Source organism: Natator depressus, chromosome 13, assembly GCF_965152275.1.
Source record: "Natator depressus isolate rNatDep1 chromosome 13, rNatDep2.hap1, whole genome shotgun sequence".
Taxonomy (NCBI): domain Eukaryota; kingdom Metazoa; phylum Chordata; order Testudines; family Cheloniidae; genus Natator; species Natator depressus.
Genome location: NC_134246.1, coordinates 41,627,042 through 41,649,448, shown reverse-complemented (window position 1 = coordinate 41,649,448; position 22,407 = coordinate 41,627,042). Strand labels below are relative to the sequence as shown.

General features: G+C 48.4%; 1 gene segment (V, D, J or C); it reads left to right on the top strand.

The window, feature by feature from the left end:
* Nucleotides 1–6,086: 6,086 nt before the first annotated feature.
* On the top strand, nucleotides 6,087–6,754 carry LOC141997208 (T cell receptor alpha variable 27-like). The segment is given in 2 exon segments: nucleotides 6,087–6,138; nucleotides 6,459–6,754. Coding segments are annotated over 2 exon segments (348 nt in total).
* The last annotated feature ends 15,653 nt before the right edge of the window (nucleotides 6,755–22,407 follow it).

Below are 22,407 nucleotides of genomic sequence, written 5' to 3'. Positions count from 1 at the left end.
TGATCATTTAGTCTGACTCCCTGCACCCCAGACAATGTCACCAGTGATTCCCGCATTGGGCCCATGCTCTGTGTGGATCTGGAGAAAGACATCCAGTCTTGATTTAAAAACTCCTAGCTGGAGAATCTACCCACTTCCTTAAGAAAGTTGCTGCAATGGCTAATCACCATTACAGAGCTGGCAGCTTATCTCTAACCTGAATTTCTCTAGCTTCAGCTCCTGCCATTGGGTCTTACATGCCTTTGTCTGGTAGATTAAAGAGCCATCTACTCATAAATCTCCTTCCCAGATAGATGCAGAGAGACTGGGATAAAGTTACCTTTTAAGAATTATTACAAGAATGGCTTAAATCATTCTTGTAATCACAAACTAGAGCATTGCCCTATAACTGATGTTCCTGAGCTCAACATTCAAAAACCAGTTGGAGAACCCTTCAATCTCCCTGGTCACTAAATAACAGATTTAAAAGTGGCAAAGCGTCCTGTGGCACCTTATAGCCTAACGGACGTATTGGAGCATAAGCTTTTGTGGGTGAATACCCACTTCTTTAGATGCATGTATTCACCCACGAAAGCTTATGCTCCAAGGTGCCACTGGACTCTTTGCTGCTTTTACAGATCCAGACTAACACGGCTACCCCTCTGATACTTGAGATTTAAAAGTGGCAGTTCTTCAACAACAAAAAAACTTCAAAAACAGACTCCAGTGAGAAACTGCAGAACTGGAATTAATTTGCAAACTGGACACCATCAAATTAGGCTTGAATAGAGACTGGGAGTGGATGGGTCACTACAGAAACTAAATCAATTTGTTAGTCTCTAAGGTGCCACAAGTACTCCCTGTTGTTTTTACAAAAACTAATTTCCCCTTGATAAATACTCACACCTTCTTGTCAACTGTTTGAAATGAGCCACCTTGTTTACACTGGCCTCATTAACACTATAAAAGTGATTTCCACTCCTTCTTGTCAACTGTTGAGAATTGCCTACTTCCAACTTAAATTGAATTGGCTCATTAGCACTGACCCCCCGCTTGGTAAGGCAACTCTCATCTTTTCATATGCTTTGTATTTATAACTCCCTACTGTATGGTGCACTCCACGCATCTGATGAAGTGGGTTTTAGCCCATGAAAGCTTATGCCCAAATAAATTTGTTAGTCTCTAAAGTGCTACAAGGACTCCTTGTTGTTTTTGTATTACCCTAGTGCCAGGGAGCCCGAGTCATGAACTAGGAACCCATTGAGCAAGGCGATGCCCAAACACGGGACAAGAGATTCCCTGTCCCAAAGACCTTACAGGCTAATTAGCCTAGGCTACAGATCACACTGAATTCCATGCACACATCAATCTTGGGATCAGAGTCTTAAAGTCACCTCAAATCATTCCTGTAGCTCTTTTCTGGCTGGCTGGGGACACTGCCTCCGGTAATTAGACTCTTTACGGTGTCTTATGCTGGGCACCCAAGAATCACTTTTGTGATCACTTTTGTGAATCTTAACCCAGGGGAGGTGATGACTGCCAGAACAATGTGAAAATGATGCATTCTTCTGTTCTCCTGGGATTTAGGGATGATGGAGGGACCTGATTAATTGATTATTCTGTTTATAAATCTAAATTCCCTTTCCCACTAGGTGTAAGTTGCCAGGTTAATGTGGCACAGAGCCCGCTGTCATAAAATCATAGAATATCAGAATTGGAAGGGATCTCAGGAAGTTATCTAGTCCAACCCCCTGCTCAAAGCAGGACCAATCCCCAACTAAATCATCCCAGCCAGAGCTCTGTCAAGCCAGGCCTTAAAGACCTCTAAGGAAGGAGATTCCACCACCTCCCTAGGTAACCCATTCCAGTACTTCCCCACCCTCCTAGTGAAAAAGTTTTTCCTAATATCCAACCTAAACCTCCCCCTCTTTAACTTGAGACCATTACTCCTTGTTCTGTCATCTGCCACCACTGAGAACAGTCTAGATCCATCCTCTTTGGAACCCCCTTTCAGGTAGTTGAAAGCAGCTAACAAATCCCACCTCGTTCTTCTTTCCTGCAGACTGAATAATGCCAGTTCCCTCAGCCTCTCCTCATAAATCATGTGCTCCAGCCCCCTAATCATTTTTAAGAGTAGCAGCCTGTCAAGGTTCCTTCCCCACTCTGAACTCTAGGGTACAGATGTGGGGACCTGAATGAAAACCTCCTAAGCTTACTTTTACCAGCTTAGGTTAAAACTTCCCCAAGGTACAAACTATTTTACCCTTTGCCCTTGGACTTCCACTGCCACCACCAAACTTTATCTGGGTTCCTGAAAAAACATAGTTTGGAAACGTCTTTCCCCCAAAAATCCTCCCAACCCTCGCACCCCACTTCCTGGGGAAGGTTTGGTAAAAATCCTCACCAATTTGCATAGGTGACCAAAGACTCAAACCCTTGGATCTTAAAACAATGAAAAAGCATTCCGTTTCCTTACAAGAAGACTTTTAATAGAAGTAAAAAAGAATCACCTCTGTAAAATCAGGATGGTGAATACTTTACAGGGTAATTAGATTCAAAACATAGAGAATCCCTCTAGGCAAAACCTTAAGTTACAAAAAAGACACACAGACAGGAATATTCATTCTATTCAGCACAGCTATTTTCTCAGCCATTTAAAGAAATCATAATCTAACACATACCTAGCTAGATTACTTACTAAATTCTAAGACTCCATTCCTGTTCTGTCCCCGGCAAAAGCATCACACAGACAGACACAGACCTTTTGTTTTTCTCCCTCCTCCCAGCTTTTGAAAGTATCTTGTCTCCTCATTGGTCATTTTGGTCAGGTGCCAGCGAGGTCACCTTTAGCTTTTTAACCCTTTACAGGTGAGAGGATTTTTCCTCTGGCCAGGAGGGATTTTAAAGGGGTTTACCCTTCCCTTTATATTTATGGCACAGCCTTGTTAGTCTGTATTCACAAAAAGAAAAGGAATACTTGTGGCACTTTAGAGACTAACAAATTTATTTGAACATAAGCTTTCGTGAGCTACAGCTCACTTCATCGGATGCATCCACTGAATGCATGAAGTGAGCTGTAGCTCATGAAAGCTTATGCTCAAATAAATTTGTTAGTCTCTAAGGTGCCACAAGTACTCCTTTTATTTTTGCTAATCATTTTTGTTCCCCTCCGCTGGATGCTTTCCAAGTTTTCCACATCCTTCTTGTAGTGTGGGGCCCAAAACTGGACACAGTACTCCAGATGACGCCTCACCAATGCCAAATAGAGGGGAATGATCATGTCTCTTGATCTGCTGGCAATGCTCCTACTTATACAGCCCAAAATGCCAATAGCCTTCTTGGCAAGAAGGGCACACTGTTGACTCGTATCCAGCTTCTCGTCCACTGCGAACCCTAGGTCCTTTTCTGCAGAACTGGTGCCTAGCAACTCGGTCCCTAGTCTGTAGCAGTGCATGGGATTCTTCTGTCCTAACTGCAGGACTCTGCACTTGTTCTTGTTGAACCTTATCCAATTTCTTTTGGCCCAATCCTCTAATTTGTCTAGGTCCCTCTGTATCCTATCCCTACCCTCCAGCGTATCTACCTTTCCTCCAAGTTTAGTGTCATCTGCAAATTTGCTGAGGGTGCAATCCTCGCCATCCTCCAAACCATTAATGAAGATATTGAACAAAACCAGCCCCAGGACCGACCCTTGGTGCACTCTGCTTGATACCGGCTGCCAGCTAGACATGGAGCCATTGATCACTACCCATTGAGCCTGACAATAGAGCCAGATTTCTATCCACCTTATAGTCCATTCATCCAGCCCATACTTCTTTAACTTGCTGGCAAGAATACTGTGGGAGACCATATTAAAAGCTTTGCTAAAGTCAAGGAACAACACGTCCACTGCTTTCCCCTCATCCACAGAGCCATTTATCTCATCACAGAAGGCAATTAGGTTACTCAGGCTTGATGTGCCCTTGGTGAATCCATGCTGACTGTTCCTGAGCACCTTCCTCTCCTCTAAGTGCTTCAAAATTGATTCCTTGAGGACCTGCTCAATGATTTTTCCAGGGGATGAGGTGAGGCTGACTGGCCTGTAGTTTCCTGGATCCTTCTTCTTCCCTTTTTTAAAGATGGGCACTACATTAGCCTTTTTCCAGTCAACCTAGACCTCCACGAATCACCATGAGTTTTCAAAGATAATGGCCAATGGCTCTGCAATCACATCCGCCAACTCCTTTAGCACCCTCGGATGCAGCGCATCCGGCCCCATGGACTTGTGCTCGTCCAGCTAGGTGGGTGTAATGCTGAAAAAGAACTGGGGGTTTATAGGGGATCACAAATTGAATATGAGTCAATAATGGGATACAGTTGTGAAAAAAAGGCTAATATAATTCTTCCCAACAGTTGTCTGGGTAGTTGAAGTCCCCCATCACCACCAAGTCCTGTGCTTTGGATGATTTTGTTAGTTTTTTTAACAAAGCCTCACCCACCTCTTCTTCCTGTTTAGGTTTAGGTGGTCTGTAGTAGACCCCTACCGTGACATCACCCTTGTGTTTTTTACTGCTTTTATCCTTACCCAGAGACTTTCAACAAGTCTCTCCTATTTCCATCTCAACCTCAGGCAAAGTGTGTACATTTTTGATATATAAGACAACACCTCCTCCCTTTCTTCCCTGTCTGTACTTCCTGAACAAACTGTATCCTTCTATACCAATATTCAGTCATGTGTATTATCCCACCAAATCTATGTGATGCCAACTATGTCATAGTTCTGTTTATTAACAGCATTTCACATTCTTCCTGCTTATTCCCCATACTTCTCACATTAGTGTACAAACTTCTAAAATACTGATTTGATTTCCCCCTATGTTCTATAATAGTCCTGCCATGAGCGCAGGGGACTGGACTAGGTGACCTCTCGAGGTGCCTTCCAGTCCTATGATGTATTAGCAGCAGTGTCATATGTAAGACACAGGAGGTTATTGTCCTATTTCAGTTGTCACCTGAGGCCTCAGCTGGAGTCCTGTGTCCAGTTCTGGGTCCTGCATTCTTAGAAAGATGTAGACAAACTGGAGCGAGTCCAGAGGAAAGCAGCAAAAATGATAAAAGGTTTAGAAAACCTGATCTGTGAGGAAATTTTTTTTAAAAAAGGGTCTGGTTAGTCGTAAGAAAAGAAGACTGAGGGGGATGAGGATGGACCTAACAGTCTTCAAATATGTTAGGGGCTGTTATAAAGAGCATGGAGATCATTGTTGCCCATGTCCCTGGAAGCTGGAACAAGAAGTGATAGGCTAAATCTGCAGGCAGGGAGATTTAGGTTGCATATTAGGAAAACCTTTCCAACTATAAAGGGTAGTTAAGCTCTGGAATAGTCTTTCCAGGGAGATTATGGAATCCCCATCACTGGAGGTTTATAAGGACAGATTGGACGAACACCTGTCAGGGATGGTCTAGGTTTACTCAGTCCTGCCTTAGCACAGGGGGAAGAGCTAGATGAATTATTGAGGTCCATTCCAGCCCCTCTATGATTCTGTGATCCTTTGAAGATACTTTAGGCAAACACAAGGTTTGGGCTCAATACATGGGTAAATGGATGAAATTTAATGGCCTGTGATTTAGCTATACAGGAAACCAGACTAATGGACTTTGGTAGACTTAAACTCTATGAATAAAAATCAGTTGGACAGTATTATTAAGGGGACTTGTGCTCCTGAATCCCCTAGGTACTAATCTCTCCCTACATCTTTAGTTTGATAATTGAGAGGAGTAATTTCTTCATGGAGGCTGCCTAAGGGATTTGGACACCCAGTTCTGGTAGAGGTCAATGGGAGTTAGGCACCTGATTCCCCTTTGAAAAGAACTAAATATTTCTGCACCCGCTTATGCACTTGGCCACAAGGGGGCAGCCCTCACAAGGTGAAGGGCCCTGAGCGAAGGAGTTCTCCGCAGGGACACACGGCTGTGATGGGAGAGAAGGGGCTGGTCGCTGATTGGCTGGGCACACGAGGGAGGAGAAGGACGTGTCGGATCCCTCCAGCACAGGAGACCCCAACACACGTGCCGGCCCCAGGGAGAACCCAGCAGCGTCTCCGCGCCCTGGGCTGTCAGTGAGCGCAGGGATGGGGAGGTTGCGGGGGCTGTCCTGGGTTATCCAGCTAATGCACCTGTGGGGTAAGGGCTGGGGAGACAGAACCGCTGGTCACTAAAAGGGAGCTGGGGCTGTATTTCATTGACTGTGTGGTGGGGAAGAAGGGAGTGAAATGGAGAGATCGGTCAGTCTATCCACCCACAGCCTAAAAAGAAAAGGAGTCCTTGTGGCACCTTAGAGACTAACAAATTTATTTGAGCATAAGCTTTCGTGAGCTACAGCTCACTTCATCGGATGCATTCAGTGCATCCTGTCTTTCTTCCCACCCTGTCCTGCGATTGCCGGGGGCAGGTTGCTCGGGGCAGTGTCTGACTTGGTTCCCCCTTGTCTCCGTTATTCCCAGTGGCCAGCGGGCAGCTCTCTGTGGAGCAGAGCCCGGAATGGCTGGATGTCTCCGAGGGGCAGAATGGCACCGTGACCTGCACTTACTCGGAAACCATCAACAGTTTACACTGGTACCGGCAGGCTCCAGGGGAGCGGCCCCTTTTCCTGCTGATGCTGTTCGGCAAGGGGAACGAGACACAAGAACCGAATTTCACTGCGGATCACGATCCGGGGCAGAAGCGGAGCTCCCTGCACATCCGCGGCTGCCGGCTGGGGGACACCGCCCGCTACCTCTGCGCCGTGGAGACACAGTGACACAGGGGGAAGCGTAGCCTGTACAATAACTCTGGGTGGGACCCGGGATGGGGCTGTGGGGCTCTGGGGGCGCGCCGGGGGGTGTGGGACTAGCCTCATAGAGCTGGGGGAAAGGATTTACAGCCCTGGGGAGGGGGAGGCTGGTCTGGTGGTTAAGGGATGGGGTAGGTCTCATGAACCCAGGGGTCAGTTTCCCGCTCTGTATCTCCCATTCCCAGCTCTCGGGCTTTTGATGTATCTATCCCTCCACCCACGGGATTTTCTTTCTATCCGCCTGGGCATCTTTCAATACAATCTTTCTTAACTCTGCGTGACCTTGGGCAAGCTACTGAGACCAGCTTTCCCCAGGGAGCTTAAGGAAGTCGGGTTCCCCCAGCCCACTACGAAATGGACCTCTTAGTTCAAATTTATACGGTGGTGGCTGATAAAGCCACGGCCAGGTTCAGTCTCACTGTACAGACAAGGTAGCAGAGGAAGACAGTGGCAGAGCCAGGAAAAGAGGAAGTGATTTTCAGAACATCTTATGAGAATTGGGTGCCCAAATAATATGATATCTAGGTGCCTAACTCCCTTAGGATCGTTTGAGAACTGTGAAGCAAGTGGTATATTTCACTGGGATCTGCACTCAATTCCTTTGTGAGGGGAAATCACCCAACTGAAAGGATTTTCTGTCACGCTGGGGGCGGATCCAAGAGGATGCTCTACTGCGACTGAGGTACGGATTTGGCCACTAGGGGTCAGCGTTTAGCAGTGGAACCAACACACTGAGGTTGCGCACAGGGACACACGGCTGTGATGGGAGAGAAGGGGCTGGTCGCTGATTGGCTGGGCACACGAGGGGGGAGAAGGACGTGTCCGATCCCTCCAGCACAGGAGACCCCAACACACCTGCCGGCCCCAGGGAGAACCCAGCAGCGTCTCCGCGCCCTGGGGTGTCAGTGAGCGCCGGGATGGGGAGGCGGCGGGAGCTGTCGTGGGTGATCCAGCTAATGCACCTGTGGGGTAAGGGCTGGGGAGACCGAACCCCTGGTTACTAGCAGGGAGCTGGGGCTGGATTTCATTGACTGTGTGGTGGGGAAGAAGGGAGTGAAATGGAGAGATCGGTCGGTCTGTCCCCCCGCAGCCTGTCTCTCTTCCCACCCCACTCCGCGGTTCCCGAGGGCAGGTGGCTCGTGGCAGCTTCTGACTTGGTTCCCCCTTGTCTCCGTTATTCCCAGTGGCCAGCGGGCAGCTCTCTGTGGAGCAGAGCCCAGAATGGCTGGATGTCTCCGAGGGGCAGAATGGCACCGTGACCTGCACTTACTCCAGCGCTATCCAAAGTTTACACTGGTTCCTGCAGGCTCCCGGGGAGCGGCCCCTTTTCCTGCTGATGCTGTTCGGCAAGGGGAACGAGACACAAGAACCGAATTTCACTGCGGAAAACGATCCGGGGCAGAAGCGGAGCTCCCTGCACATCCGCGGCTGCCGGCTGGGGGACACCGCCCGCTACCTCTGCGCCGTGGAGACCCAGTGACACAGGGGGCAGCGTAGCCTGTACAATAACTCTGGGTGTGACCCGGGAGGGGGCTGCGGGGCGCTGGGGGCGCGCCGGGCTGTGTGGGACAGAGCCCCGTGGGCAGAGGGGACAGGAGTTTATAGCCCTGCTGAGGGGGAGGCTCCCTAGTCAGGGCGGTGGGAGGGGACCGAGGAAACGTGGTTTCGGCTCCCAGCTGTACCGGAGGCGCTTTGACCTTGGCCATGAAGGCAGCATTTCCCCAGGAGCCCCAGGGAGCGGTCGATGCTTCTATGCCCGAGGCCTCACCGCTCGTATCCGGGTCTGGCGTGACAGGGGACTTCGTCTGGCTACTTCCCTGGCTGCCGGGTCCATTCCTGGCTGTGTTTTCTCTGGTCTCCAGGCTCCAGCCAAGTCATTCAGCAGTTCACTCCCCTTTCTGGGCTAACAAACGGGGCAACTTAATGTCCTCAGCAACTGTGCAAACAGCTTTTCTGCCCCTGCCTGGGCCCACTGAAGTCCTCTGCTTCTTGGCCCTGCTTCCTCTTCTCTCTCTTCTTGCCCAGCATAATGCCCTGCCGCTTCCCTTCCCCAGGGACTCCAGCAGTTAAGCTCCGGAAGTCCTCGCTTCTTTCGGGCCCTATCTCAGGGACCCCCCCTCCCCACAGGAACCTACCCTACAGTCTATGGGTAACTCAATCTGACAACCGCATGCTCTTCCCTCAGAGGGCCTCCCCTCACACCTGTCTCCAGGACAGTCTCTCCATTAATGAGCGCCTTGCCCTATTTAAATAGTGCTCTGCCTGCCTGCCTGCCTGCCTGCCTGACCACCGCAACTGGGGCTTGGGGGGGAGGGGGTGTTAGTCTTTCTAATTAACCCCCATTAGGTCACTAATGAGCCCTTATGTTGCCTGGTCATGAGAGAGCTGGTAGCTGAAGCTAGCTTGCTGCAAAGGGCCGGCCAGCCTATGACGCTGCCCAATCCCCTTTGAAACTTTCTTATTATGGATAAATTGGGTCTGGTGGTGCTAGGCGCAGTACAAAGAAGCTACTCGTGCAAGGTCACGTAGGAGGCCAGAGCCAAGACTGTCAGAGCATTTTATAGGAATTAGATGCTTAACTCCCATAGGCACCTTGGAAAAAAATCCAACCCTAATCTCCCTGAGTTTCAGTTCCCCATCTGTATAATGGAAGTGGCGAATAATACTTTCTCTGTCTGTTTAGAGTGTAAGTTTCTTAGGGCAGGGACTGTCTCTATATATCCGTGCAGTGCCCAGCAAAAGAAGGCTCTGCTCTCAATTGGGCTTCCGGGTGCTATTATAATATCAAAAGACAGTAAATGGTACCAACAGCAGCTCTGAATGTGTAATTCGTTTTCATGTATGCTACGTGACCAAAGGCCAGATCAAAGGCAAACATTTTTTAACAGTGAGGGTAGTTAACCATAGGAACAACCTGCCTAGGGGTGTGAGGGATTCTCCACCCCTTGAAGTCTTTACATCGGATTTGGATGGGACACCTGATAATTCATGGGATGGTGTGGGTGACTCAGGGCTGGCCTCAGTGCCCCAGCAGGGTGATAGCTGGCGCTGTGCGCAGGCAGCAGGGTGGGGGCTCTTTATGGGGCTCTCTTCCCTGAGAGCTAGTGCTGACCCCAGTGTGGCACTAGGGGGCGCTGTTCTGCAGGGGGCAGGTGGAGGAGCTCAGGCGGGAGGGCTCCCCCTTTTCATAGAATCATAGAATCACAGAATCATAGAATATCAGGGTTGGAAGGGACCTCAGGAGGTCATCTAGTCCAACCCCCTGCTCAAAGAAGGACCGATCCTCGACTAAATCATCGCAGCCAGGGCTTTGTCAAGCCTGACCTTAAAAACTTCTAAGGAAGGAAATTCCACCACCTCCCTAGGTAACGCATTCCAGTGTTTCACCACCCTCGTAGTGAAAAAGTTTTTCCTAATATCCAACCTAAATCTCACCCACTGCAACTTGAGACCTTTACTCCTTGTTCTGTCATCTGCTACCACTGAGAACAGTCTAGAGCCATCCTCTTTGGAACCCCCTTTCAGGTAGTTGAAAGCAGCTATCAGATCCCCCCTCATTCTTCTCTTCTGAAGACTAAACATCCCCAGTTCCCTCAGCCTCTCCTCATAACTCATGTGCTCCAGTCCCCTAATGATTTGTGTTGCCCTCCGCTGGACTCTTTCCAATTTTTCCACATCCTTCTTGTAGTGTGGGGCCCAAAACTGGACACAATACTCCAGATGAGGCCTCACCAATGTTGAATAGAGGGGAATGATCACGTCCCTCGATCTGCTGGCAATGCCCCTACTTATACATCCCAAAATGCCATTGGCCTTCTTGGCAACAAGGGCACACTGTTGACTCATATCCAGCTTCTCGTCCAGTGTAACCCCTAGGTCCTTTTCTGCAGAACTGCTGCTGAGCCATTCGGTCCCTAGTCTGTAGCGGTGCATTGGATTCTTGCGTCCTATGTGCAGGACTCTGCACTTGTCCTTGTTGAACCTCCTCAGATTTCTTTTGGCCCAATCCTCCTATTTGTCTAGGCCCCTCTGTATCCTATCCCTACCCTCCAGCGTATCTACCACTCCTCCCAGTTTAGTGTCATCTGCAAACTTGCTGAGGGTGCAATCCACACCATCCTCCAGATCATTTATGAAGATATTGAACAAAACCGGCCCCAGGACCGACCCCTGGGGCACTCCACTTGATACTGGCTGCCAACTAGACATGGAGCCATTGATCACTACCCGCTGAGCCCGACAATCGAGCCAGCTTTCTATCCACCTTATAGTCCATTCATCCAGCCCGTACTTCTTTAACTTGCTGGCAAGAATACTGTGGGAGACTGTGTCAAAAGCTTTGCTAAAGTCAAGGAACAACACGTCCACTGCTTTCCCTTCATCCACAGAGCCAGTTATCTCGTCATAGAAGGCAATTAGATTAGTCAGGCATGACTTGCCCTTGGTGAATCCATGCTGACTGTTCCTAATCATTTTCCCCTCCTCTAAGTGCTTCAGAATTGATTCCTTGAGGACCTGCTCCATGATTTTTGCAGGGACTGAGGTGAGGCTGACTGGCCTGTAGTTCCCAGGATCCTCCTCCTTCCCTTTTTTAAAGATGGGCACTACATTAGCCTTTTTCCAGTCATCTGGGACCTCCCCCGATCGCCATGAGTTTTCAAAGATAATGGCCAATGGCTCTGCAATCACATCCGCCAACACATTTAGCACTCTCGGATGCAACGCATCCAGCCCCATGGACTTGTGCTCGTCCAGCTTTTCTAAATAGTCCCGAAACACTTCTTTCTCCACAGAGGGCTGGTCACCTCCTCCCCATGCTGTGCTGCCCAGTGCAGTAGTGTGGGAGCTGACCTTGTTCGTGAAGACAGAGGCAAAAAAAGCATTGAGTACATTAGCTTTTTCCACATCCTCTGTCACGAGGTTGCCTCCCTCATTCAGTAAGGGGCCCACACTTTCCTTGACATTCTTCTTGTTGCTAACATACCTGAAGAAACCCTTCTTGTTACTCTTAACATCTCTTGCTAGCTGCAACTCCAGGTGTGATTTGGCCTTCCTGATTTCACTCCTGCATGCCTGAGCAATATTTTTATACTCATCCCTGGTCATTTGTCCAATCTTCCACTTCTTGTAAGCTTCTTTTTTGTGTTTAAGAGCAGCAAGGATTTCACTGTTAAGCCAAGCTGGTTGCCTGCCATATTTACTATTCTTTCTACACATCGGGATGGTTTGTCCCTGTAACCTCAATAAGGATTCTTTAAAATACAGCCAGCTCTCCTGGACTCCTTTCCCCCTCATGTTATTCTCCCAGGTGATCTTGCCCATCAGTTCCCTGAGGGAGTCAAAGTCTGCTTTTCTGAAGTCCAGGGTCTGTATTCTGCTGCTCTCCTTTCTTCCTTGTGTTAGGATCCTGAACTCCACCATTTCATGGTCACTGCCTCCCAGGTTCCCATCCACTTTTGCTTCCCCTACTAATTCTTCCTGGTTTGTGAGCAGCAGGTCAAGAAGAGCTCTGCCTCTAGTTGGTTCCTCCAGCACTTGCACCAGGAAATTGTCCCCTACATTTTCCAAAAACTTCCTGGATTGTCTGTGCACTGCTGTATTGCTCTCCCAGCAGATATCAGGGTGATTGAAGTCTCCCATGAGAACCAGGGCCTGCGATCTAGTAACTTCTGCGAGTTGCCGGAAGAAAGCCTCGTCCACCTCATCCCCCTGGTCTGGTGGTCTATAGTAGACTCCCACCACGACATCACCCTTGTTGCTCACACTTCTAAACTTAATCCAGAGAAATTCAGGTTTTTCTGCAGTTTCATTCTTGAGCTCTGAGCTGTCATACTGCTCTCTTACATACAGTGCAACTACCCCACCTTTTCTGCCCTTCCTGTCCTTCCTGAATAGCTTATATCCATCCATGACAGTACTCCAGGCATGTGAGTTATCCCACCAACTCTCTGTTATTCCAATCACATCATAATTCCTTGACTGTGCCAGGACTTCCAGTTCTCCCTGCTTGTTTCCCAGGGTTCGTGCATTTGTATATAGGCACTTGAGGTAACCTGCTGATCGCCCCTCTTTCTCAGTATGAGGCAGGAGCCCTCCCCTCTCACGCGCTCCTGCTCATGCCTCCTCCTGGTATCCCACTTCCCCACTTACCTCAGGGCTTTGGTCTCCTTCCCCCGGTGAACCTAGTTTAAAGCCCTCCTCACTAGGTTAGCCAGCCTGCTTGTGAAGATGCTCTTCCCTCTCTTCGTTAGGTGGAGCCCGTCTCTGCCTAGCACTCCTTCTTGGAACACCATCCCATGGTCAAAGAATCCAAAGCCTTCTCTCTGACACCACCTGCGTAGCCATTCGTTGACTTCCACGATTCGACGGTCTCTACCCAGGCCTTTTCCTTCCACGGGGAGGATGGACGAGAACACCACTTGTGCCTCAAACTCCTGTATCCTTCTTCCCAGAGCCACGTAGTCCGCAGTGATCTGCTCAAGGTCATTCTTGGCAGTATCATTGGTGCCTACGTGAAGAAGCAGGAAGGGGTAGCGATCTGAGGGCTTGATGAGTCTCGGCAGTCTCGCCGTCACATCGCGAATCTTAGCTCCTGGAAAGCAGCAGACTTCTCGGTTTTCCTGGTCGGGGCGGCAGATAGATGACTCAGTCCCCCTGAGGAGAGAGTCCCCGACCACCACCACCCGCCTCCTTCTCTTGGGAGTGGTGGTCGTGGAACCCCCAACCCTAGGACAGTGCATCTCATGCCTTCCAATTGGCGGAGTCTCTTTCTGCTCCCTTCCCTCAGACGTATCATCTGGTCCACTCTCCACATTAGTGCCTGTGGAGAGAAATGAAAACGGTTACTTACCTGTATCTGCCCTGCTGGTACATGGACGTTCCCCTTTTTTCTTCTGGAGGTCACATGATGCCAAATTTCTTCACCATCCTTCTGTCCCCGATGTGCAGCCTGCTCTGAATCTTCAGAACCTTGTGCCCGTAGAAGCCTATCCTGACGTCTGTCCAGGAAATCTTCAGTGTCTCTTATGCAACGCAGGGTCGATACCTGTTGCTCCAGACCTTGAACCTTCTCTTCCAGTATGGAGACCAGCTTGCACTTTGTACAGACAAAGTCACTTCTGTCCTGTGGAAGAAAGACAAACATGGCACATCCAGTGCAGGTCACAACAGCTGAACACCCCCCATCCATATTACCTTCCTTCTACGAGCTTCCTCAGGAGTTGTAGCAATTACTCAGAGAATCCGGCAAGATGTAAGCCTCAGTGGGCTCTCCCCAGGTGAACTCCCAGGCAACCTCCTTTTGTTAGCTGCTCTGCTGTTCGCTGCTCAGCTGGTTTGCAACTGACTGGCTCTTTATGCAGTCAGGCCCACTTAAGGCTCACCTGGAACAAAGCACACCCAGTTCCTGCCCTTTTAGCCAGTTCTGATTGCAATCTGCCAGTGGGGTGGTGGTGTCACTCAATCAGTGGTTAACTCTGCCAGGAAGTTTGGCTCTGCTGCCAATCTACAATCAATCAGGAAACACTCTTTGCTTTTCAGCAGCAGAGAAGTCACAGACACATCGGTTGTCATGTCGAGGGCCATGCAGCAGCCTGAGAGCTAACACGACTTCTGGTGCAGAAGAAGACAGAAAGTGTGATACTGAGGCAGGAGGAAAATCTTTTCATCATGAAGGAACAAAACCTACTCTGGGCTGTGACCGCTTTGGTATTACTTGGTAAATAGAGACTCTACAATTGGAATCTTCTTAACTCAGAGCCAGAATAGACTCGACTAGAAGTGAGGGTTGGGGAGACTGGGTGAACTGGGCAGGGATTTTCAAAGGGAGGTTTTGCGTACCTAGTTCTCTTCTGCTCCTTTGAAAAATTTCAGCCTGAAAGTTTGGTAAACCTTGGATGCAGAGAATGGATCACTGGGTGATAACCTGTTCTGTTCTTTCCCTCTGGGGCCCCTAGCGTTGGTCACTGTCGGAAGGCAGGATACTGGGCTAGATGGACCTTTGGTCTGACCCGGTATGGCCGTTCTTATGTAATGGGAAAATATCACATTGCTGCCCAGTCCTTGGGCCATTCTTCCCATGGGTAAAAAGTTCCAATGGAAATCACTGGGAATCTGAGTAAAACTGATTATGGGGTTGGACTAGTAACAAAATAATAATACTATATAATAATATTTAATAATTAATAAATATTTGCCAATAATTAATCAGCAGCAACAGCCAATGATTTCCACCTCGGGGTAGGTGCTGTGCAAAGAAAATAAGTGTCAGTGCCTGATCCAAGATGACGATGAAGAAGAAGATTATTATCATCATCAGGATAATCAACGAGGGATGCGCTCCATAAATCAAGTCAGGGGCAACATTCTACAATTAACCTCTCCCTCACCCGCTCTGTGTAACAGGCTCCAGCATGGAAGATGCGGTAACGCAGACCCAGACGGCGTCGTCGGGCATGGAGAGTGGGTCTGTGACCTTGGACTGCGCTTACGAAACAGACACTAGCTATTATTCTTTGTATTGGTACAAACAACATGGAGCAGAAAAGCTTGTTTTCCCACTTTGGGAATATTCCGATGGATTAAAGAAGAACGAGGCTGGGGAGAGAAGTCTCTGTGGACTTCAAGAAATCCGAAAGCTCCACCAGTTTGAGGATCACGGGTTTGGAGCTGAGGGACTCAGCCATGTACTTCTGTGCTTTCAATAGAGACACACAGTGATGTGATTAACAGGGAGCCCTGCACAAAACCCCTACAGCTTTCTCCTTCCCTGAGAAACTGACTCCTGCACGCAAAGTTAGAAGGAGACCACAGACAGGAAAGGGGTGTGTGTGTAGGGGGAAAGGGAACTGCTGCAGCTGGCTTCCTGGAGATGAAAACCTCTAACTGATTTCTGGGAATCTGCACCACAACTGTGCTCAGAAATTCACCACAAAGGGGAGAGTTGGAAGGAGACAAAGCAGAATGTGACCCAAGGACCAGAAGGACCATTACTGGGAGAAGATTACTGGAAGCAGAGGAGTCTTTAATCAAGCATGAGAAAGTCAGAATGAGATCCAGTGTCTGGAAACTGAAGCAGGACAAATGCGGGCTAGAAATAAGGTGAAAATTTTCAAGGGTGAATGTTTCAGTTACCCATTGGACCAGCCTATCTAATGAGGTGCTGGGTTCTTCATCACTTGGATGATTTAAACCCAGATTGGATTTCTCTTTCTAAAAGACATAGTATAGCTCAGCCATAGGGAGCCGTGGCTGAAATTCTCTGGCCTGTGTGATACAGGGGACCAGATCACATGATCATAATTGTCCTTTCCTTACAAATCCATGAACCTGCTGAATAAACCCCTGGTTGTGAAGGCTGGAACTGTCACAGGCTCCTCATGGTGTTCGGCACCCACATTCTATTGAAACTCAAGGGGGATTTAAGTGCCTAACTCCCAATGCATCCTTTGAAAATCACAGCTGAAATTGTTCAGTTGAACAGCAAAAAGGCCTATGCACCACTTAAGTCTTACTTCAGCCCCCAGTGCATGGACTTAATCTGTGCTGGCCCCTCTGAATTGGGGCAAACACCACTGTATCGTAAGAAGAGTTTAGGCATAACTGAAAAAAATAGCTCCCAGAGTTATATTGATACTGGAATTTTCAAAGGATGATCAAATCCCATTGAAATTAAAAGAGATTTGGGCATCTAACTCTCTTAGTCTGCTTTGGAATCCTATCCTGAATGCCCAATCCCTATTAATTTTAGGGATTATTTACCTTGCCTACCCTTAGGCAGTCTTCACAGTTACAGCCTGCATTTTCAAATCCCAGGGAAATATAAAATGGATTGAAAGTAGAAGGGTCCCCATAACCCAAAAACAAAAGTGAAATAATAGAACTCTTTGAAGACCCAGTGTGTTTATTTGTACATAACATTTAATAAAAGTGTGACCTGTCCTTGTCTGGAAGGAAATAGCAAGTTCATAATGACGTGCTGCCACCTAAAGGCCTTTTCATCCAGTGTTCACATCTACCGAAAATTTGTGTAAAATTGTTCTGCAGTTTTCCACCACTGTTCTACTAGATAGATGTCAAATATCATCACACATCCTCATGTCATCCTGGACATTTGACCTGTAAATTTTACATATAATCCAGTATATTCTGGACACAACTACACACCACTTACCCACACAAAATTCACTCATACAGTCAAACTTACACACATCAAATTCACTCCCACACTCGTGGATGTGGCCGCTGGAATAGTCCCTATGGCTGGGGTTGCAGAGCTGCAAGAAGGCAGTTCAGCTTGGTGCCTAGCAAGCAGAGGCAGATATGGAACCTCAACCTGGTTTATGTGTCAGGTGATGAGCCTGAGGTGCAAAAACCCAGGCAGAGATGAGACAGGGAGTCAGTGTATCTCAGTGCTTTGAATGTCTCAGGTACCAGTAAAGTAACATCACTCATCTCAGAGCCATGAGGCTGAAAATGCCTTTGGGTCTTTCTTCACTTCTGCTGCAAGTTTCTGCTTAGAAAACTCTGGCCTCTTCCAACCCAGCTACTTCGATTGTGGGATTTTGAACCGGAAATGGCTGAGGCAGCATTTGACTCGGGGTTTAGGATGATTAGGAGTTACTGCACACATAAAGAGAGAGGGGGCTGCCAGCTGGACTTGTCACTGTCCTATTTCATTATTTGTAGTGATTTGGAACATTTGTTGGCATTTTTTACCTCCTTTTCTCAAGACTTCAGAAGAGCATCAAGAGAAAGCGAGAGAGAGAGACGGAAAGATATGGAAACTGCATTTTACAACAGATTGATGTATGGATAGATGGTGCAGAAGGAAGGACAGATGGACATGGGTAGATAGGAGAATTAAGAAATTAGAGAGAGGCAACAGAAGAAAGAAAGATACACAGATAGACTGGGAGAGAGACATAAGAATAGCCGTACTAGGTCAGACCAAAGGTCCATCTAGCCCAGTATCCTGTCTTCTGACAGCAGCCAATGCCCAGTGCCCCAGAGGGACTGAACCGAACCGATAATCAGCAAGTGATTCTGATCCCCTGTTGCCCATTCCCAGCTTCTGGCAGACAGACAGACATTACATTAAACAGACACTGTAACAACTCTGACATACATCGTTCTAATGCTATCATTGTATTTCCCTGCAGTGTCCTGCTGTGAGGCCTTGTTGGTTTAGGGACCCGAGTCATGGGTTGCTTGGGAAGGAGACATCTCCATCGTGACCTGGACTTACACCAGCGCTTACCAAACCTTCCGATGGTACCAGCAGCTCCCCTGGAGAGGGCTGGCTGCCTGGTGACTGTCAATGCTAGGGAGACAGTCACTGATGAATGGTTCATGGGTGAGCACCTGGAGGATTTGAAAAGCAGCTCTTGGCAGAGCTCAGACTCCCAGCTGTGGGACTCAGGCCCCTACTTGTGTGGGGTGGAGGCAGAACGACCCAAGATGGGCTTAGTGTAAAAACCCTCATTCTCCGCAAAGCAGCTTGGTGGAGGAGATGTTGGTGCAGAGATCCCCAGCTGGTGTGAATGAATCATAGCTTAGCTAGAGTCAAGGGGTCAAATCCCCAGCTGCTGTACATAAACACAGAGAAAGTCTCTGCTCCGAAAGAGTTCACAAGCTCTACGGGCAAGAGAGAGAAAGGCTGAAAGTAGGGAAGGGGGTTTCTCAAGGTCACACAGCTGGGGATAGAACCTAGCAGCCCTGAACCCCATTCCAGCTGGTTATCCACCAGACCACACTGCTTATCAATTACAGTGACTTTATTGGCATCACTGTGGGTTTACACTGATGTAACCAGATGTGGGGCCAGGAGTCCCTAGTGCTTTTCTTTCCCGCTTAACACTCCTTAAAACATATGACCACAAACATTAAAAATAATGGGTTAATCCTGGAGGGGAATTTTTCTTTAGGAAATGGAATTTTACAGGGAAAAGTCCCTTCTCTGGACCATCTGGCACCATCCACCGTTTGCAGCCATGGAAAAATCCACTGGCAGCGAAGGGAAAAACGCCCCCAGCTTTTGGGAAGCGCAGCTCCCTTGGGACAGAGATGATGGGTCAGTTTCCGGCTGGCCCTGGGTCTGGCTGCGGTTCGGGCTGTTCTCCTCCAGAAGGCACCGCAGCACAGTCAGCGTGGCTCTCCATAGACAGGGCGCACCAGTTTATTCCAGCCTCTGGTGTCCCGTGGTCGAGTTCTCCTGCAAGCCCCCTCATACGTGGTGAGGCACGCGGGGGGCTCAGCCAGGGGCGCTGGAACAATGTGTACAGTGGGGTGCTGAGAACCATTGACCCAAACTGTAAACCCTGGATCTGATGGAAACCACTTCAAGCCAGGGGGTGCAGCAGCCCCCGCTCTCCCCCCAGCACCCTTAGTTCCAGCACCTGTGGGCTCAGCGGCAGGGCAGGTATTGAGGGGAGGTGAGGCTCATGCTTGGCCCCACCTCCAGCTGTGACATCACTGCCTGATGTCGAACCTTCACCATTCAGACACCGGCTCTCTCGCCTCCCTCGGCCCAGGGCTGCAGGTGGAGGAGAAGAGCGGCCGCCTGGGTGACTCTCTCCCAGGCTGGCTGGAGAGAAAAGCGGCAGCGCCCTGCAGAAGAGCCGAGACGCTGGGGGGATGGTCACGATCCCGGGCTCAGCCATTGTGCTGATTTGGCTTTTCAGTGAGTAAAATTCCAAATCCCATTTCTGAAAGATTCTCCACCTGCCTCCCCCTTCATTACTGGCGCTGAGAGATTAAACAGACCTGCCTCCTCCTCCTCCTCCTCTTCCTTCCCCCTCCTCTTCCGCAATAAGGGATGCTCTCAGGCAGGCATTTAGGTGCCCAAATACCACTGGAATTGAATTTCAATGGATTCTGGGAGTCTAAATAAAGGGGAGGGTGATCTGTTGTTCTCCATGTCCAGAGTGTGGGACAAGAAATAACTGGCTTAGTTTGCAGGAAGGGAGATTTCGATTAGATGTTAGGAAAACCTTTCTAACTATAAGGAGAGTTGAGCTCTGGACACGTTAAGTAGGGAGGCTGTGGAATCCCCATCGCTGGAGGGTTTGAAGATCAGGTTAGACAAACACCTGTCAGGGATGATCTCATGGCCGGGGTGGGGGGGAGCACTGCACGACCTCTTGAGGTCAGCCTGACATTTCTGTGATTCCATTCAATCCCTGCAGATCCTTAAAAACTCCTTGAACAAAGAACTCCCCTCAGTGACAGCATCCTCCGACTAACCTCTCTTTCCCACTCTCCTTGTGCCAGGCTCCAGCATGGAAGATGCTGTAACTCAGACTCAGCCTCCAGTGTCGGGGTGGAGCGCGAGTCCGTTTCCCTGGACTGCACTTATGAAACAGCTGCTAGCAGTTATTATTTGTATTGGAACAAACAGCCCCCTGGGGAAAGCCTTCTTTTCCTTTCTTGGCAACATTCTGGAGGAACAAAGAGCAATGAGGCCGGGGAGAGATTCTCTGTTAATTTGGAGAAGTCCAGACGTTCTCTCAGTATGAGCATCACAGCTCTGGAGTTGGGGGACGCGGCCATGTACTTCTGCGCTTTCAGTAGAGACACTCTGTTGAAATACATAAGGAGCCCTGAACAAAAACCTGACACCTCTCTCTACTGTAAGAAACTGACTCCTGCAGGTGAAGTTAGGAGGCGAGCACTGGCAGGAAAGGGGTGTGGGGGTGGGGGAAGGGCTATGAAGTGGGGTGAGACCTGCCACAGTTGGGTTTCTGGAGAAGAAAACCTCTTCCTGATTTCTGGGAAAAGGCGGCACCAGAATGGCACTCAGAAATTCGGGGCAAAGAGGAGATGGAACAAGACAAAAGCAGAATAAGATCCCATGGCTGGAAGCTGGAGTGAGACAAATTAAGACTAGAAAGAAAGTGCACATTTTTAACAGTGAGGGTAATTAAACACTGAAACAACTGACCCAGGGACACAGTGGATTCTCCATCATTTGAAGTCTTTAAATCAAGACTGGGTGTCTTTCCTCTAGGTCAGCCACAAGATATGGGCTGGGTGCGGGTATCCCTGAGTATCCTTCTCTGGCTTGTGTTAAAGCAGGAGGTCAGACTAGATGATCACAAAGGTCTCTTCTCACTTTAGGATCTATCCATCAGTCAATCTATTAATATCTCACTGTGGGCTGGGGAAGTATGGGCTGGGTTCCTTGTGGATCTATTCAGAACTAATGGTTGCTGGGCATTTAATTCCCCTAGGCTCCTTTGAAAAGCCTAGTTGAAATTCCATCCTGGGTTGACATTTAACCCAAGGGACACTTAACCCTCACTTCTGGACTTAACTGGCACTTAGGGCTCTGCACAGGGGCAAACATCATGGTATGCTCAGAGGAGCTCAGTTATTCCTGGAAAGAGAACTCCCAGATTTATACTGAGGCTGGCATTCTCAAAAAGGCCTAGGGGATTTAGAGGATCAACTTCCATTGAAATTCAAAAGTATTTGGGCATCTAGTTCCCTTAGGCTGCTTTGGAAATGTGGGTACTCAAGCTGCATGAATTTTAATGGGAATCGGGCATCTTTTTCTCTTAGGCTAGTTTCAAACTCTCAGCCTGCATGTTCAAATCACAGGAACTACAAACTGCATTGAAAGTGGACGGTTCCCCATCACCTAAAACCGAGAGCGAAGTAACAGAAATCCCTCAGGCCCTGCTGGGTTGATCTGAAAAGAAAATGTAATAAAAATGTGGCAAACCCTGTTCTGAAAGCAAACAAACAGGCTTGTGGTCACGTGCTGCCATCTGGAGGCCATTGCGTTGCACTTTGACAGCTGCAGGAATTAATGAAAATTTGTGCAGGAGTTTTCCCCACTGTTTTACTACCAAATATAAAGGCACATCCTTATTTCAGCCTGGACATTGAAATGTCATTTAGACACATAACTACTTATGTGTTTCACGGACACAGACACAAACACAAAATCTCTGTCACACACACTCACAAAGTTACTCTCTTTCTTCTCTGTCTCTCATACACACACACACAATTTCTACATAAGTGAACTCACAATTCACACGCACAAACAAGTCACGCACTCCCAGAATAACACATATACCAAATTTGCTCTTACATACAACAAACAGCCACACAATCACTCATACACAACCTTCAAATTCATAAAGTGACACACACACTCACACACATCCCAAACTCACTCATGCATGCAGATCAAACATAAATGTACTCTCTCAAAGTCTTGCACACAACTCTCTCTCTCTCTCTCTCTCTCTCTCTCACACACACACACACACACACACACACACACACACACACACACACACACACATTCGTTTATCTGCTGCAACCTGGTCATTTCTGGCCTTCTTGATATCAGAAATATTTGAAAATCTGTCCCCTTATTTCCTCTGACTGAGAATAACTATTGCTAGACTCCTTAACTTCATAAAAACTCAAGAAATGTGCCATTGTGAGGCTAGGTGGCCAAATGTCACTGAAATTCAACAGGACATGGGTTCCTAAATCCCTTCGGTTCCTTTGAAAATCCCAGGCTAAATCCAGTCATGTCTGTCTGCTGCTGAGATACTGCAGGGGTTGGGTCGGGGGGTGGGATGGGACAAAAACGCTTTTAAAAT